Here is a 15,245-nt window from a genome sequence, read left to right as displayed (position 1 = left end):
TTTAGTACAAGGATGAAAGACGTTTGAGGTGGCTTTATTTGAATCTAAAGGTTCTATTCTATCTAGAGAACTCCCATTTAGGGACACATCTCTTTTATATAAGGTAATAGCACTGGGGATTTGACTTTCTAATGGAGATGTTTAAATGAAGCTTATGGTCTACTCCCCCCACCCCCCCTCCAAATCTGACTAGTTCGAGAAGACAAATTCCCCTGTCAAGGTCGAGATGATCAAACAGATTACAATTATTTTATCCCTCGTCTTTATTAATGAGCACTGTCTTTCACAGTTATGTCGACTAATCAGGATAGATGATATGTCAGCCTCCAGGTTTGTTGTTTTTCACGTATTTAAGGAGTCGTAGGGGTTTATAAATTGAGAGATAATAAAACCGTACAGCTTGTCAGAGGAGAAACTGGGCTTTTGGGGGTTTAAAAAGGTCACGCTTTATGTACTGTGTGCACAACACAAGCAAAGAGACTGGTCTGTTGTATAAAAGATGTCAATTATCACATAACTGAATCCTTGTTCTTGGGAAAAAACGAAGAGCTGGTTGTAATGATCAAAACTGATGAAAACCAAAATATAATTTATAAGCTATGACATTTAGACTAGAATTTTTGCTTTGTTCAGACATGCCTTAAAGGGGTCATATGATGCGATTTCAAGTTTTCCTTTCTCTTTGGGGTGAGAGAGAGACAGGGTCACATCACAGTGGATTCAGCTGTCTTAACCGTGGCTTGTGAGAGAGAGAGAGCGAGAGAGACCAGCTTCATCACTGTGTCTGTCACGCAACTCTGTTCCCCTTTCGGACTCTCTTTACATTTATTTTGAAAGATGAAGCTCGCGGTTATGGTAAGCGGCATTACATTTCCGAGTGCTTGCAGTGTTCGGCCAATCACAATGCACTGGGTCAGCTGGCCAATCAGAGCAGACTGCGCTTGTCGGAAGGAGGGACTTTGTAGAAAACGAAGCGTTTGAGAGAGGCGGGGCATAGAGGACCTACAATAATGTACAGTATTTGAAAAATAATGTGTTTTTTGAACATTAAAGCATGTCAACATATTCTGTTACACCAAATACACAAAATAATGATCTTTAAAAAAGCATCATATGACCCCTTTAAGGAAACTTGAAGGGTCAGTTCACCCAATTAATTAAATTCTGTCATTTTTCACTCATCCTCATGCCACTCATAACCATATTTGATATTACTTTCTTCTACAGTTCTACAGAAGAAAGTAGAAACTGTTGAAGAAAGTAGAAAGTAGGCTGTAGACTCTCTGGCCTCAGTCTCGTAACAAAAAGGTTGCGGGTTCGAGTCTCGGTTGAGACTTTTATTAAATGGACAAAAATAAGTGTAACCTCCTTAAAATATTTAACGACACAAGGGTAATTATATTATGGTCAATTTTTCTTTTTCCTTTTCTTTTCTTTTCTTTTCTACTTTAAATGGAAACTATGCTCCACATAGAAAAACTAGCTTTTAATGGTAGTTTTAAGATACACTATTTTCAAAAAGCTGTTAAATTAGTTGCTCTCTAATACTGTTATTCACCATAAACAAGCATGAAAAGGCTAAAAATGGTTCCTTTATTCACCACAGTCATAATAAAACTATGAAGTAATGTTAAATATTACTCTTTTTTTGTTAAGAGTGTCAAGTGCACATCCCTGATTCGGTCAACCGCTCAGTCGTTCAGCCTCTCTCTTTCTCCTCTCCCTTCTTTCTCTCTCCATTTCCTTGCATTCGTCAGAGTCATAACCCTGTTGTCTCAGCCGAGGGAATCAGATTGAGCCCCTGGCACAGAATGAAGGCAAAGTCAACAGGAATTAAGTTTCAGTGCAACTGTTTACTCAACTGTGGCCTGCAGTTATTGAAATCTTATCCATGGTTATGTGACGACTGCGGTAATGAATTCAGTATGCTTGTGATTTTCGAACTGACAACATCACGCTAAGTCTGAGAAGCATACGACAGACTGAAGCAATTCAGAGAACAGGGGAAGGCGAAAGCGAGAGCCAATCACAGATGCTTCAGATTATTGATTGACGGCGATATACTCTAGTTACAGATTGATCTCAAGCAGACTGAAGGGAAAATCAAGATGTCAAATGGGTTTTACTCCTACACATAATCCAAAATAATCATTCAAATTCACAACCAACATCTTACCAAATTAAACACAATACAAAATCTATATCCCTTGTATGAAATAAGACCCCCAAAAAAAAGGTTTTGGGTCGTTCTCTGCTTTCAAACCAGCCGTCATGTAGACCTGTCCTGTTTGCCATTAAAACCAAGCCTTTTCAGTTCAACGACAGCCATGTTACTCCAACAGACAGCTATTTCAGAGGCTCCCCATCCCCACGAAACAACCCTTGACAACATCTCCCATCATGCCGTTGGGTGCAGATAACACACGACTGGCTGATCTTTTCAATGCTGGCCCGCTCAACACGTTGTCGTGTGGGCAAACGCAACACTTTGACAGACAGAAAGAGCTCGTCTGTTTATTTCAGTGTGAGTGAGGATGTTTTGGGCACACTTGGTATATAATAAAAACAGCTGCAACACTCCACACCCCAGTGCTCTGAAAGGAAGCTCTCCGAAATCCAGACCTGAGTGTTAGGGGTGTTTACAATGCGACAGGTGAAATCTGTGGCATCCGGATGAATGCAGCACATACACGACTGTCCATAAATTCCATTGCACCTATGCATTTGTCCGTTGCAACACGCCTGATAAATATTTCACCTGAATGCAGATGCTGTGGAGTTGCAGGGATAAACATATTGGCAACCAAAAACACAATCAAAGAAAGAGCACTTAGTGCATTTAAAAATTCAAACTGATCTCAATATACATAAATAATCATAATAATGTGTTTATGTACTCTGGTTGGAGGGGGTGCAACGATTAAATATTTACAAGCACTTAAAGAGGGTAGAGAAGGATGCTGTTGACATGCGTTAATAACAGACAGGTGCAAGAATGAAAGAAAGAAAGGTAGGAACATGGGTAGGAAGGAACAAACAAATAAAGGATGGAAGAACTGAATTGTAGGGATGCACCGAAATGAAAATTCTTGGCCGAAGCCGAAACCGAACAAAATGAATCACTCGGCCGAAGGCCGAACACGAACACGGTTTTTCGAGTTTTTTTCCCCATGTATTTTGCCCATTTTTTTTCACCATTGCATGAATTAAATAACCCAAAACTCACTCACTCACTCACTCACTCACTCACTCACTCACTCACTCACTCACTCACTCACTCACTCACTCACTCACTCACTCACTCACTCACTCACTCACTCAAAACTGTTCAGTCCATTCACATTTGAATCATCTATTTTCCGTGTCCACTTTTCTTTTCTACACACTCGCCATGTTTTTGCTGTCATATCGTATCTAGCATACACTGGACGCGACAAAGCATTGCAAATCATTTGAACGTTGTGTCAGTACATTATAAATAGAACGAGTCAGCAGTTTACTGTCGGGGATTTGACGTGTCGCGCTGCATCCAAGACATCATCACTGATTATAACGAGTTCTTGTATTTTATTGCGTCGCGCCGCTCGCGTCTGTTTGAATTTTCATGCCACATTATTTGAAATTAGCATGGCCCAAACATTTTTCTCTCGCAGGCCGCCTATTGAGGAACCCTGTCATACAGTAACCAGCAACAATCACCCCTTCCTTTTCTCATCGAAGACATGCAATGCAGTACTAAACAGTCTCTCGCTGGTGCTTGTAATGATATTTGCATCTTTCTCGAACTGTTTTAAATGCTTCCACACTGCTGACAAGTGTGCTGCATTATAAAGAATGCACGCCTCTCACTCTTCGCTGGTTGCTATTTGATCGCGTCACGTCATTGTTCGGTACAATTTATTCTGTCTTTTCGCTTATTCTTTATTTGCTATTTCCGGCCGAATAATTTCGGTTGCCGAACATTCGGTGCATCCCTACTGAATTGAGAAACAAAAAAGGAAGAAATGAAAGAAGGAAGAGAGGAACAACATAAACAAATGATCAAAAGATGGATGGAATGAATAAAAAGAAATTAAAGTATGAAGGAACAAACTAATACATGAATTGAAGACGGAAGTAACGAACGAAAAAAGAAAAAGAAAGTAAGAGGATGGAAGGAATAAAGGAAAAGAAAAAAGGAAGAAGGAAAGAAATAATTAATTAATTAACGAATGACCAATGAATGGACTGAATGAAAAGAATGACCTGCTGCTGCTGGAAGTTGACATGGTCAGACACTGTGATGTCAGAGGAAGGTGTGGCGCTCTTGGATCGGACTTCTCTGTGTCCCTCCACACTAGGTGGGGCGCCGTTATGATTGGCCGTTCCGTTTGTCGCCTCTGTCCCTGACTCTTGCATCATGACTTAAAAACCTGCAGCGGAGACACAAAACAGGAGTTTAAAAAACAACAACAAAAAACACAATTGTAAAACAATTTCAAGCTAACATCAATTTCCGTTTGTACCACTTAATTTCACTTTTCCCATCTTTCATTGCCTGTGCTGCTTTGTCTGCAAGGATGACTCTAGTCTAATAATAATAGTAATAATAAACTTTAACACTTTTGTTTCTTGTATCTTTCATCACATCACAGGCTGAAAAGGTGCGAACTTAAAAGAAGCTATTCATCATTTTCCGTTTGTCTTTCTTCTTTCTGCTGCACCTAACAGAATGAAGAAACAGCAAAGAGCAAATGGGATGGGAACCCAACCTCGTTCACGTCTCAGCAGAGAGGCCCAAGAAAACACACTCGCTCACAAACAAAACTTGTTCTAGTGAAATAGATATATTTACTTGCATTGCTCCCAGAAGAACCACAGCCTGATGGCTTTTTAATGGGAAACAGGGCAGGGGAGTCGGTCAGATTACAAATCTCCCAATTCAAAACTTCTCGGCAAACGTTTGCATTCTGGGTGTTGAGTTAACGCCACGGTCCTGGGCCCGCACACAAATAAACAAACCTGAAAATATTCCGATGTACTTCCAAAGTATTTCCAATAATACATTACACTTTAATGATGCCTATTCAGACACACAAAAGCCTTTTTGTTCTTCCAAATGCTTCCCATCTAACAGCCCAGTCCTGCATTACTCTCAAAAGTCTAGTTTTCTCCTTCAACACACTGATCCATCCATGTCATCCCAAGATGACCCAAGACACTTAGATTTATATCTTTTGCATTCACCGTGGCCCTCGCTGGTGAGGAGTGCCTTGTAGCCCCATTTCAGACCATCTTAATGAAGCTGACCAAGTCGGGCAGAAGTAAATTAACTTGGCTTATTAATTATTGATATGAGGCAGAATGAATGCCCTTAAAGCAGTGGGTGCTAATCACATAGGCAGGTGAAAATTTAAAAGAATTCAGATTTATAATGCTGCCCCCTCTCAGACAGTAATAAGGCGCGTGATAATTGTTCAGCTAGGTTTGCAGGGGAGAGGCGGTTACAGACGCAGACGAACACATTGGGCATGACCCACCTATAATTATTTATTTTAAGTTTTTATATTTAATTTACTTTTTGAATTTAGTAAAATTTTTTACATAGACACAAACATACGTACAAGTGATTAATCAGAAATCCTGAATTGCACTTCAAAATCTGCAATACATCAACAACTTTACTAAAACAAAAACAGCAACAACTTCTGTACGTTTTTTTTTCTTTTAACAAATAAATCTAAATTCAGTAGCAGTTACCCATAATGCACTTTTTGCATATAATAAATGGAAATAAATTGTATAAATTCCTGCAATTCACAATGTAAAAAAAAATCTTGATATTTCCAGGTTTTTTAATGACTGTGGGAACCCTGTTCTTTTTAACCCCTTTCATCTCTAATTTTATTTGTATCTAAAAAAAAAAAAAATCTGAATACACAATGTACATAATATATTTGTGTGACTAAACTACTCCATACTCAAAATCACCCTTTCAATTACAGACAAATGGACCAAGTACCTGGTACTCCCACAAACAAGCTGTGGCTTGTTTAGCTAGCTTCTCTCTCTTTCTGTCTCTTTTAGGTTTTACGGTCTTTTTTGTTCTCTCTCCTTTTTTCATTGTGTTCCATAAAAGAGGGTGATAATGGCTATTATGCATGCACTGTCATTCCGTACTAAATTTTCATAATTATAAAAGAAGGGAGTAAATTTGCGAATGCGTGGCAACTCTAAAAGTAATCGTGAGAATGCGCCGGGGGCTATTTTAATGTATGCAAAACTAGTGACCCACAATAAAGACATAGATAACCTATTTGTGTAACTAAACTACTCCATACTCAAAATCATCCTTTCAATTAGAGACAAATGGACCAAGTACCCGGTACTCCCACAAACAAGCTATGGCTTGTTTAGCAAGCTTCTCTCTCTTTCTGTCTCTTGTAGGTTTTACTGTCTCATTTGTTCTCTCTCCTTTTTTCATTGTGTTCCATAAAAGAGGGTGATAATGGCTATTATGCATGCACTGTCATTCCGTACTAAATTTTCATAATTATAAAAGAAGGGAGTAAATTTGCGAATGCGTGGCAACTCTAAAAGTAATCGTGAGAATGCGCCGGGGGCTATTTTAATGTATGCAAAACTAGTGACCCACAATAAAGACATGAAGCTGCAGCGAATGCAAAGTAATGCACGTGCGCCTGCATCCACGTCTGAAGAGGGACAGCTAAAATTAACACCCAATTAATTTTCGGAATTGACAAACAAATGAAACCCATAAATCTACTTTCTCATTCAATTTCGTCATGGAATAATTCAAAAGCTGCAATATCACGACAAAAAAAAAAAAAGCCTGTTATCCATCACTAATATCAAAGAGATGGAGGAAAAATATAACCTGGTGGAAGGGCATTAATAATGTCAATGGCTTTATGAATTAAGCTATTGCTTTAATGTCTTATCATTATGACTCCAGCTTTGCATTCTCCTCACTTTGATAACAAAGTGCAGTTGTTTGCTTGTCATTTTCTGTCGTCGCGTTTGGTACAAAAAAGGCTTTTGGATGCAATATAAACACAAATAACAGACAAACGCATGTATAACCAGCAAGAGTTCACAAGAAATGGATGTTTGTTTACAGTGTTTATCGCAGCTTTAAATAAAAAGAAAACAAAGACTTAAGGAAAAAACTTCAATATAATGGAAATTCCCTGCGATTAAGCCCCCGCCACCAGGCACCTACCAAACAAACCTCTATCATCAGATGTCTGCGCCTTTTCCCCGCAAAACGCTTGCTTGCTAAGCACAACAAGTGTTTGGAACAAACAACGGATAATACAACAAGGTCAGAAATTGCACATGTTGATGTTTTGTTTGGTTCATCTGATATTGCGATCACACACACCCCACCCGGCCTACGTAAAAGCATGAGCAAATTAAAGAAAATAAAGAGCTTTCTCCCTTATTTATTGTTTCCCAGGATTTGACTGAGCGTGTTTATGGTGAGAGTGTGTTTGTGTGTGGCATGCACCAGGCCGGAAAGCAGACTCCATCAGCGTTAAAAAGATGCTGTCATTCCGGTAAGTTCTGAAAGCCCACCTGCTCTTACAAGCCTGTGTTCTCACACCACCCGTTTACACAAGCACCCAACAAAAGCACAGCATTCTTACACTCCAGATAAGTAGTCACAATAAGGAGGACAAAACCACATGATCACACTGTTGTTTAGGTTCAACCTTGTTGCTTGTCTAGACAACACAATGATTTGTACGACCGAAAAGGTGTAAGAGCATCTTGAGGTTTTTCTTTTTTTCAGATAGCTGTATTTTGGCTAGGGATGGTGGTGTGAGCAAAATTACCTTATGTACTTTACGAAACATTTTTATATTACAGTAAAAGAATCTATGGCAATATAGTGAGTATTGTATGAAATTCAACCCCAAAATAATTTGACAGATTATTACAAAACCATGTAGTAATGCCCATTCTTTGATAATTCAGCAAATGAAATACTCATTTTAATTATTCTCTTTTCTTATTTGGAACTTGGACACAGACCAAAAGGTACAATTATTTACATCATATGATGCACCAAGATATACCGAATATACTGATGTATAAATTCTGGCCGATAAAAATAGGCCAATAATTATTTACATATTATTTACATAATTATAGTCAATAACGGACAATATTAAAATTCTCTACTCTTTAGTAAAAAAAAAGAAAATAAATAAAATAATTTTAAATGCTAAGTGAATTTAGGCATCAACTTTATAATGTGCAATATAAAAAATGGATATTCATTATGATATTTAATTATACAACACTTAGACACTTAGGTAAAAATTATTCACATCATATGAATGTACTGAGATGTACTGATATAAAAATTCTAGCCGATACCGATAAGATGCTACTTATTTTCACGTTATGGACAATAACCGTTAATTGGACAATAGTGTTGGGCGATATGGTCATTTTTCAAATCGTCAGATCGCCGATACACAATATTATTGCGCGTGCGTGCATGCATGGGTGGGTGGGGGCAAGAGAGAGACTCTCTGTACTTATCATAGGCTATTTCATAACTATGTGGTGTTTTAAATCACCAGAGAGAGAGAGAGCCTATGACAGCACCAATAATCGAAATAATATACTTTCAAACATACTGATAAACTAACATGTTAAATATAAAAATATTTAAAACAGCTATTTCATATATATTCGGATACAACAGTCATACATCGCTATTAGGACCGCGCGTCCTGTGACAAGTTTGCCGCATCAGAGCACAGAAGTTATCAGTCTAAAAGGTCTGCAGTCAACGGGGAAAATCAAAAGTAGATTTATTTTAAAGACCAACAGTTTAACACTAAATATTGGACATAAACGAACACGTTAAATATAAAACTATTTAAAACAGGTAAGTTCATATTGAGTTAAAAAAGTTAAATTGAACGGATACATCAGTCATACAGCGCTCAGGACCGTGCGCCCCATGACGAGCCCAACGTGCCGCCACAGAAACAAGAATGAAATGCGTTCTAACGTAACTGTGGCATTAAACTCAGTTAGTGAGGGCTCGGTTAAAATATTGCACAATGCATATATAGGCCATTCAGATTACTTCTTAAAATGCAATGAAATACCTTATATCAGCAGACGATGTACTGTACATCTGTGTTTGTGGTTGGAGACTCCTTCACCGGCTACAGGCTCTAATCCTCATTTGCGCGAGTGTGAAATGCGGTGCTGAAGTGAAGTAGCAGGGCAATTTGATAATAATAGCCGAATTATAATAGGCCGCCTAATAATAATAATAATTTAATAAATTTATAGTAGAATCAGCCTAATATCGTCTTGATTATCGACAAAGACATTTGCTATCGTCGATATCTCTATCGTCAATACACGATACTATCGTCTATCGGCACAACCCTATTGGACAATATAAAAATTTTACACAACTAAGGTAAATAAAAAATTAAATAAAAATTGAGATAGTATTTGTTAGATTACATCTAACAGTGTTTTTTTATTATTAGTATTTTTAAATTTTAAATGAAGCATTAGAGCATTAGATTGAGCATTAGATGACAGCAGATGTAAACTAAATGTAAAAAAGGGAAAATAAGCATGCACAATTTACTGAAAAACTTGGTAAATAAATAAAGGTAATATATCTGTCACAGGGGTAAAAATGAAAAATCTTTGGGGATTAAAAAAAATCTTGGATTCATAGCGACCAGCCCCAAAGTGTAATGCAAGTTTGACTGAAAATTGACTGAGATGGATGCTAATCCTGCTCAAAAGTCTGTCTGTTACATATCTAAGCTAGATATCAAGCAATATGTTACCTTCGGTTTGGGTCTTCTGCCTCCAGGAGCAACTTTGCATCATTCACACGTGTCGGCACAATCAGGGCTAGTGACTTGCCCTCGTGGAAAAGATTTGCGTAATCTGTAACCTATTACATTTCCAAAGTAACCTTCCCAACACTGCTCGTCACCCTCTCAAAGAGGAAATGACAGCAGCAATGACATTCTGCCAAAAGGAGATCTCACTGCAAGACCAAACAGCTCCTCTAATCTCGACGGGCCTCTCCAGGCCAGAAACACATCTCGACACTACTGTGGTGACATTCTGAGAACAAAACCCCACCACGTTTGAACAGACAGGTTTTGTCTTTTCTTTTGTGTTTTCTTGAGTTTGCTTCCAGACCTTGTAGGGCTAATGCTGGTCCGGCAGCTCATACAAACAAAGCTCGCTATTTGTTTAATAACTGATTGCTGCCATGACTACGGTAAACAAGCGGGGAACAGGGCCTTTTCTTTCTGTTTATGAACAAACACATCTTCTCGCAAAGAGCAATTTAACATTAACCAGGTAGAATGATCAACAGATCCCATAGGTTACACAGAGGGCGAGCCGAAATGTAAACATACTTCAGAGAAAGAGAGCGAGCGATGGGATGAAAAGAATGGAAGAAGGCGGGCAAGCATGTATGGACAGCAAGGTCAATGCAAATGCAGCCCGTCTTGAATAAACAGTTGGAGGAGAATCTCAAGACAAACAAACAGTCGTTCTCCTGACATTTAAAGAAGCATTAGGATGGGTGGGCTACAGCCAACGTGAATGCGAAATAGATGGGGAAGAGGGGTGTCGCTCAACAGGGCGGATCACACGGACCTCACGTTCCTCCTATACGTCCAGCTCGGTCTGCGGAACAAACAGACATGCAGCATCATCCTTATTGCCTCCACGAAAACAGCAGCAAGGAACTTGTAAAACCTGTTAAACATTACCAGTCATTTACTCAGTAACTAGTCCTTGGAAAATATAAATTATGGCTGTGGGTTCGTGTCTATTTACAATGACAAAGCGTCAAGTTTGATTGTACAGTAAACATTCACAATGGTATTGACTAAGGCAGTAAAAACAAGTATTTGATAGGTGGTGTATACATAAACAACTATTCTCTTAAAGGGATAGTTAACCTAAAAAAAAAATTGTTATTTACTCACCCTCATGTTATTGCAAATGTATGATTTCAGAAGAATTGGAATATAGTGGTGGAGACGTACGGACCACTTTTATGGTGCTTTTTTTGTCTTTTTTTGGGGATTTGGCTGCATAATCTATTTGAAAAGAGAAGCTTGGGCATTCTTCATATTATTTAGAATATAATATCTACCACAATATATAATACATAATGTTTGGTGTCAGTACGTTTTTTTTTAGAATAATTTTAGAATTATTTAGCATGGGCATATTAAACTGTTAAAAAGTGAAAAAATGACAGTAAAGACTTTAACAAAATAATTATATTTTTAAAAAAGGATATTCTTTTGAACTTTTTATTAATAACACAGTTTCCACAAAAACATTAAGCAGCACAACTATTTACATAATTAATAATAGTAAGAAATGCATATCAGAATGATTTCTGAAGGATCATGTGACACTGGCGTAATGCCTACTGAAAACAGAAAAAATATATATATATATTACGATAGAAAACAGGTGTTTTATGCTGTAATAATATTTCAGATTATTACTCGTTTTACTATATATTAGATCAAATAAATGCAGCCTTGTTCAGTTTCTTTCAAAAACATTAAAAAAATTTTTACAGACCCCAAACTGGATATACTTCATAAGGGTAAGGTAAGGGTAATTAGACGAGTAGAATTTTCTTTTGTGTGTCAAGTTTCAAAACTAAAGTATTGAAAAAGTATTTTTTAATCTTTCCTAAATGTGTAGTGTTTTGATTTTTCAACTTCCTGTCTTCTCAGTCCAACGTTCTCACATTCATTCCATTTAACTCTCCAAATCGATTTACTACCGCTATGAAGAGCTACAAAACCGAGTGATACAGGGGTCTAAACACATATTTATTACACATCAAGAGGAATGTAATAAGATCCTTATGCGTGAAATCCAGATTGAAACATATCACCAGACCATCACCGCTAACTGATGCCGGCGTTCTGTAATGTTGCGCACAATGATTCAAATAAATATGAACCCATTATCACACTACAAGCTTGAGAAATGAACAAGAAATGAACAATCAGGATGCCTTTAACCGGAAGACAACTCCAGTGGAGAGGCTAAATAGATGTATAATTTCAAAAGGTACACAAAACAGTTTGTCTCCTCCGAATTAATTTACAACAAAGTCTGTGCAGCGTTTAAGGCCCTGCTGTACCGAGGCTATGATGGAACACACAAAAGTAAGGCAGGCCATGGTATTTTTAGAGAACAGCCAACAGAGACCAAAGTAAATAAGAAAAAGTCTAATGAGTTTTAATGCAGCTGCTACCAGGATAGAAAGGCCAATTTTGGGATGTGGAACTACATGAGTGTTTTACGGCAAACTCTTGAGCGACTCTCCTTCAAGCGACATTGAAGGATTCGTTCACAGACAGCTTGTGATGATTAGTGCCCAAGCACGGCAGCAAAGAGTCGGTAACGTTGAACCGGGTCTCACCGTGCGCATGTGAGACATCGAGCCGTGGGGAAGGAGGCCTTCACTCAAAAGACCCCACAGCACAACAGACAGATTAGAACTGTCAAACACCCGCACGCATTCGGCAGAGAAAACAAGGCATTCAATCTCACACATCCGCTGGGACTGGCCAAAGTGCATATTGTTTTAATATTATTTAAAAGTGTGTCATATATTTTTAATCATTGTTACTCGAAATTCATGCAAGGAGCGCTCCCATGGGTAGAGAGAACGAAGACTTTTGCACAGAGGAAATGTGTCAAACGTGTATTTGTGGGATGGGGAGTTTAGCCTCTGCGAACTTTGTCTAATTAATATTTTCAGTCTAAACCATGAGAGGGCCTGTATTATTAGACACATTATCATGGGGGTAAATTACCCAGTTGCACTGCCATAGTGTCAATTGGCATTAATGGAAAAAGGCAACAACATAACTACGGCCAAGCCGGGCAACCTGGATACTCAATGCATGATTTACAGGCCCAATAGCATAACAACATAATATTGCTTGATAAAAATGACTGTAAATATACAAATATACATGTATTGAAAGAGCATCAATTAAATGCTTGAAAAAAGTGCATTAAAATTATATTAGATTAATAAAAAGCTAATTAAATATGACTAAGTAGAATATAAATTTGTTATTTGATTTTTTTAAGACCATTTCTGCCACATTATAATGTCCAACATATTTTCTGTATCATGTACTGTGTTAGAAATTATGAAAGCTAGCATTATGTGAATCATAAAAAAACACCCCATTAATTAATATTTTCACAATTTTGTACATAATTTGACAAAATTACAAAATTAACTTTGGGACTGGGACAAAGATACAAATAAGAAAAAACATATAAATGGCATTTGGAAAGCGGTGAAAATAAAGTAAATTAATAAAAATAAAGCATAGAGTTCTAAGATAGTTTTAATGTGACCTTATTAGAAAAATCAACCCTTGGGAGAGACAAGTGCCCAAAGTCGAAGAAACACTGAAACATAAGGGAGAAAGACAGCAAAAAATTTATAATTAGAGACACAAAACTAGTCAACTGTGATTGTGCAAATAATAGCTCAGATCTGTGTTGCAGTCTGTGAAGTTTTTACATGAGAAGTTATTGCCAAAAGCTCTAATAACAAACATAATTGCCTTCTGATTTGTCGATATATGACGAAAATGTTAACACAATCACTCTATAAACACTTTTTTAACTCTTACAGCGTTGATTACAAAATACACAAGCGGTCATGCTGATCGATGTTCATTTGCCTTTATCAGGTATAAACATGCTGTAGATCTCAAAAATTTTCAGAGCTTGCATGCACAAAACCTAATTTCTGCACAAAAACATTTGACGTCACAGCTCACGTCTTGTGAACAAAAGCAAAAACCATAGGGGAACCCCGAAAGACAACTTTGCAACATTTAGATATCACATGGCCTCTCTATAGTTTTATACAACAAAGATTCCTCACCACAATCAACCACAACATCGCTTGGTATAGTTTCCATCCTGCATTCTTAGCCAATATCGAGAAAGGGATATTGCACAGCTGTGAGGTGCCGGTGCCAAATTGTAGAGTTGTGCTCAAAAGTGAAATATCTTTCTGAATGTTTACTACAAAATGCATGTTGCAAAATGAGCGGACATACGGCATCTCTTCTGCCATACTGGTGTCATGCACCTCTTGCTATAGAGGTTTGCGCTTAAGAGACATGTCAAGAAGTGAACATTTTAAAATACTGAAAGGGTTAAAAAGAAAGGGTTGAGTCCCCTGTCTTCCATTAAGCAGTTAAACCAAAGGTAAAGGGCATGCTGGGGGTAACTGGCAGAAGACCTTGCGTGAAACCAACGAGCGCTTTAATGGAATCTGCTTTTTAACAACTCTTTTTTTGTGTTAAATACAGTCCGTGTCAGGGAGATGCGTCCCACCCATAAAGCAAGCACAATGACAACGTACAGTGGGCACTAACGCAAGGACATAGTTCATCATGCCATTTTCTGCAATTCCCATTAGGGTCATTATGTTGGAACCCTGATTTATGCTGTCATTTCCTCTCACCCTATCCTGCATCAATGAATCTTAATGAATTGGTAAATAAGGGTGAGGATTACACTCTGCGACACCGAAACATTCCTCACCCTCCACGCCACCAGATTTATGGAGCCAATTAGGGGCTAACGGAGAAAATTGGCTGGCAGGAAAATAATATTCTTTATGGTACAAAATGGAAAAGCATTCGCGCTGAAGGGCAATTGTATTGTCAGCATTAAGTCCATAAAATATCCCCTCCACCCAGAAAAAGAGAGAGAGTGACAGACTTGTGGGCAATCTTTCTTAAATTACCAAAAAAAAAATCGTATTCGGGCAAAACTAATTTTTTTTTTTATTCATCACTTTCCAATAAGGCTGTTTAACAATGAAGCCTGAGACCCTAAACACAAAACAACCAATTAAACTATAAAAAATACATTGTCCTGACTACCAAACACAAGCCAAATATGTTTAGTCTTTGTACAGACTAAACATATGTATATATTCATATATATATATATATATATATGAAGAGTTCAGATGCAAAAGCCTCTAAGTGCCGTCTGAAATTTTCATCTAAAATGAGCATTTTTATCAGGCTCCTATATTTATGCTAATTTATTTCACTTTAATGGCATAGAAAAGGACCTATACTTTGCCACTAAAGTAAAATTACTGAACCTAAGCATTGGAGCTTGATAAAAATGCAAATTTT

At 37.7% G+C, this 15,245-nt stretch overlaps 1 protein-coding gene across 9 annotated transcripts in view; it reads right to left on the bottom strand.

The window, feature by feature from the left end:
- Positions 1–15,245, bottom strand: part of LOC107680700 (forkhead box protein P1-B-like) — a 220,939-nt gene that overhangs the window by 105,084 nt on the left and 100,610 nt on the right. For all 9 annotated transcript variants that reach the window (XM_016476714.1, XM_016476713.1, XM_016476722.1 and 6 more), the window contains one exon: positions 4,246–4,412. In XM_016476714.1, the coding sequence (XP_016332200.1) occupies positions 4,246–4,401 (156 nt within the window). In that variant the 5' untranslated portion in view covers positions 4,402–4,412. The remainder of the gene's footprint in view (positions 1–4,245; positions 4,413–15,245) is intronic.

Source organism: Sinocyclocheilus anshuiensis, unplaced genomic scaffold, assembly GCF_001515605.1.
Source record: "Sinocyclocheilus anshuiensis isolate Anshui unplaced genomic scaffold, SAMN03320099.WGS_v1.1 scaffold396, whole genome shotgun sequence".
Taxonomy (NCBI): domain Eukaryota; kingdom Metazoa; phylum Chordata; class Actinopteri; order Cypriniformes; family Cyprinidae; genus Sinocyclocheilus; species Sinocyclocheilus anshuiensis.
Note: the sequence above shows the minus strand (reverse complement) of the source record. Positions and strands in the feature narration are given on the sequence as shown.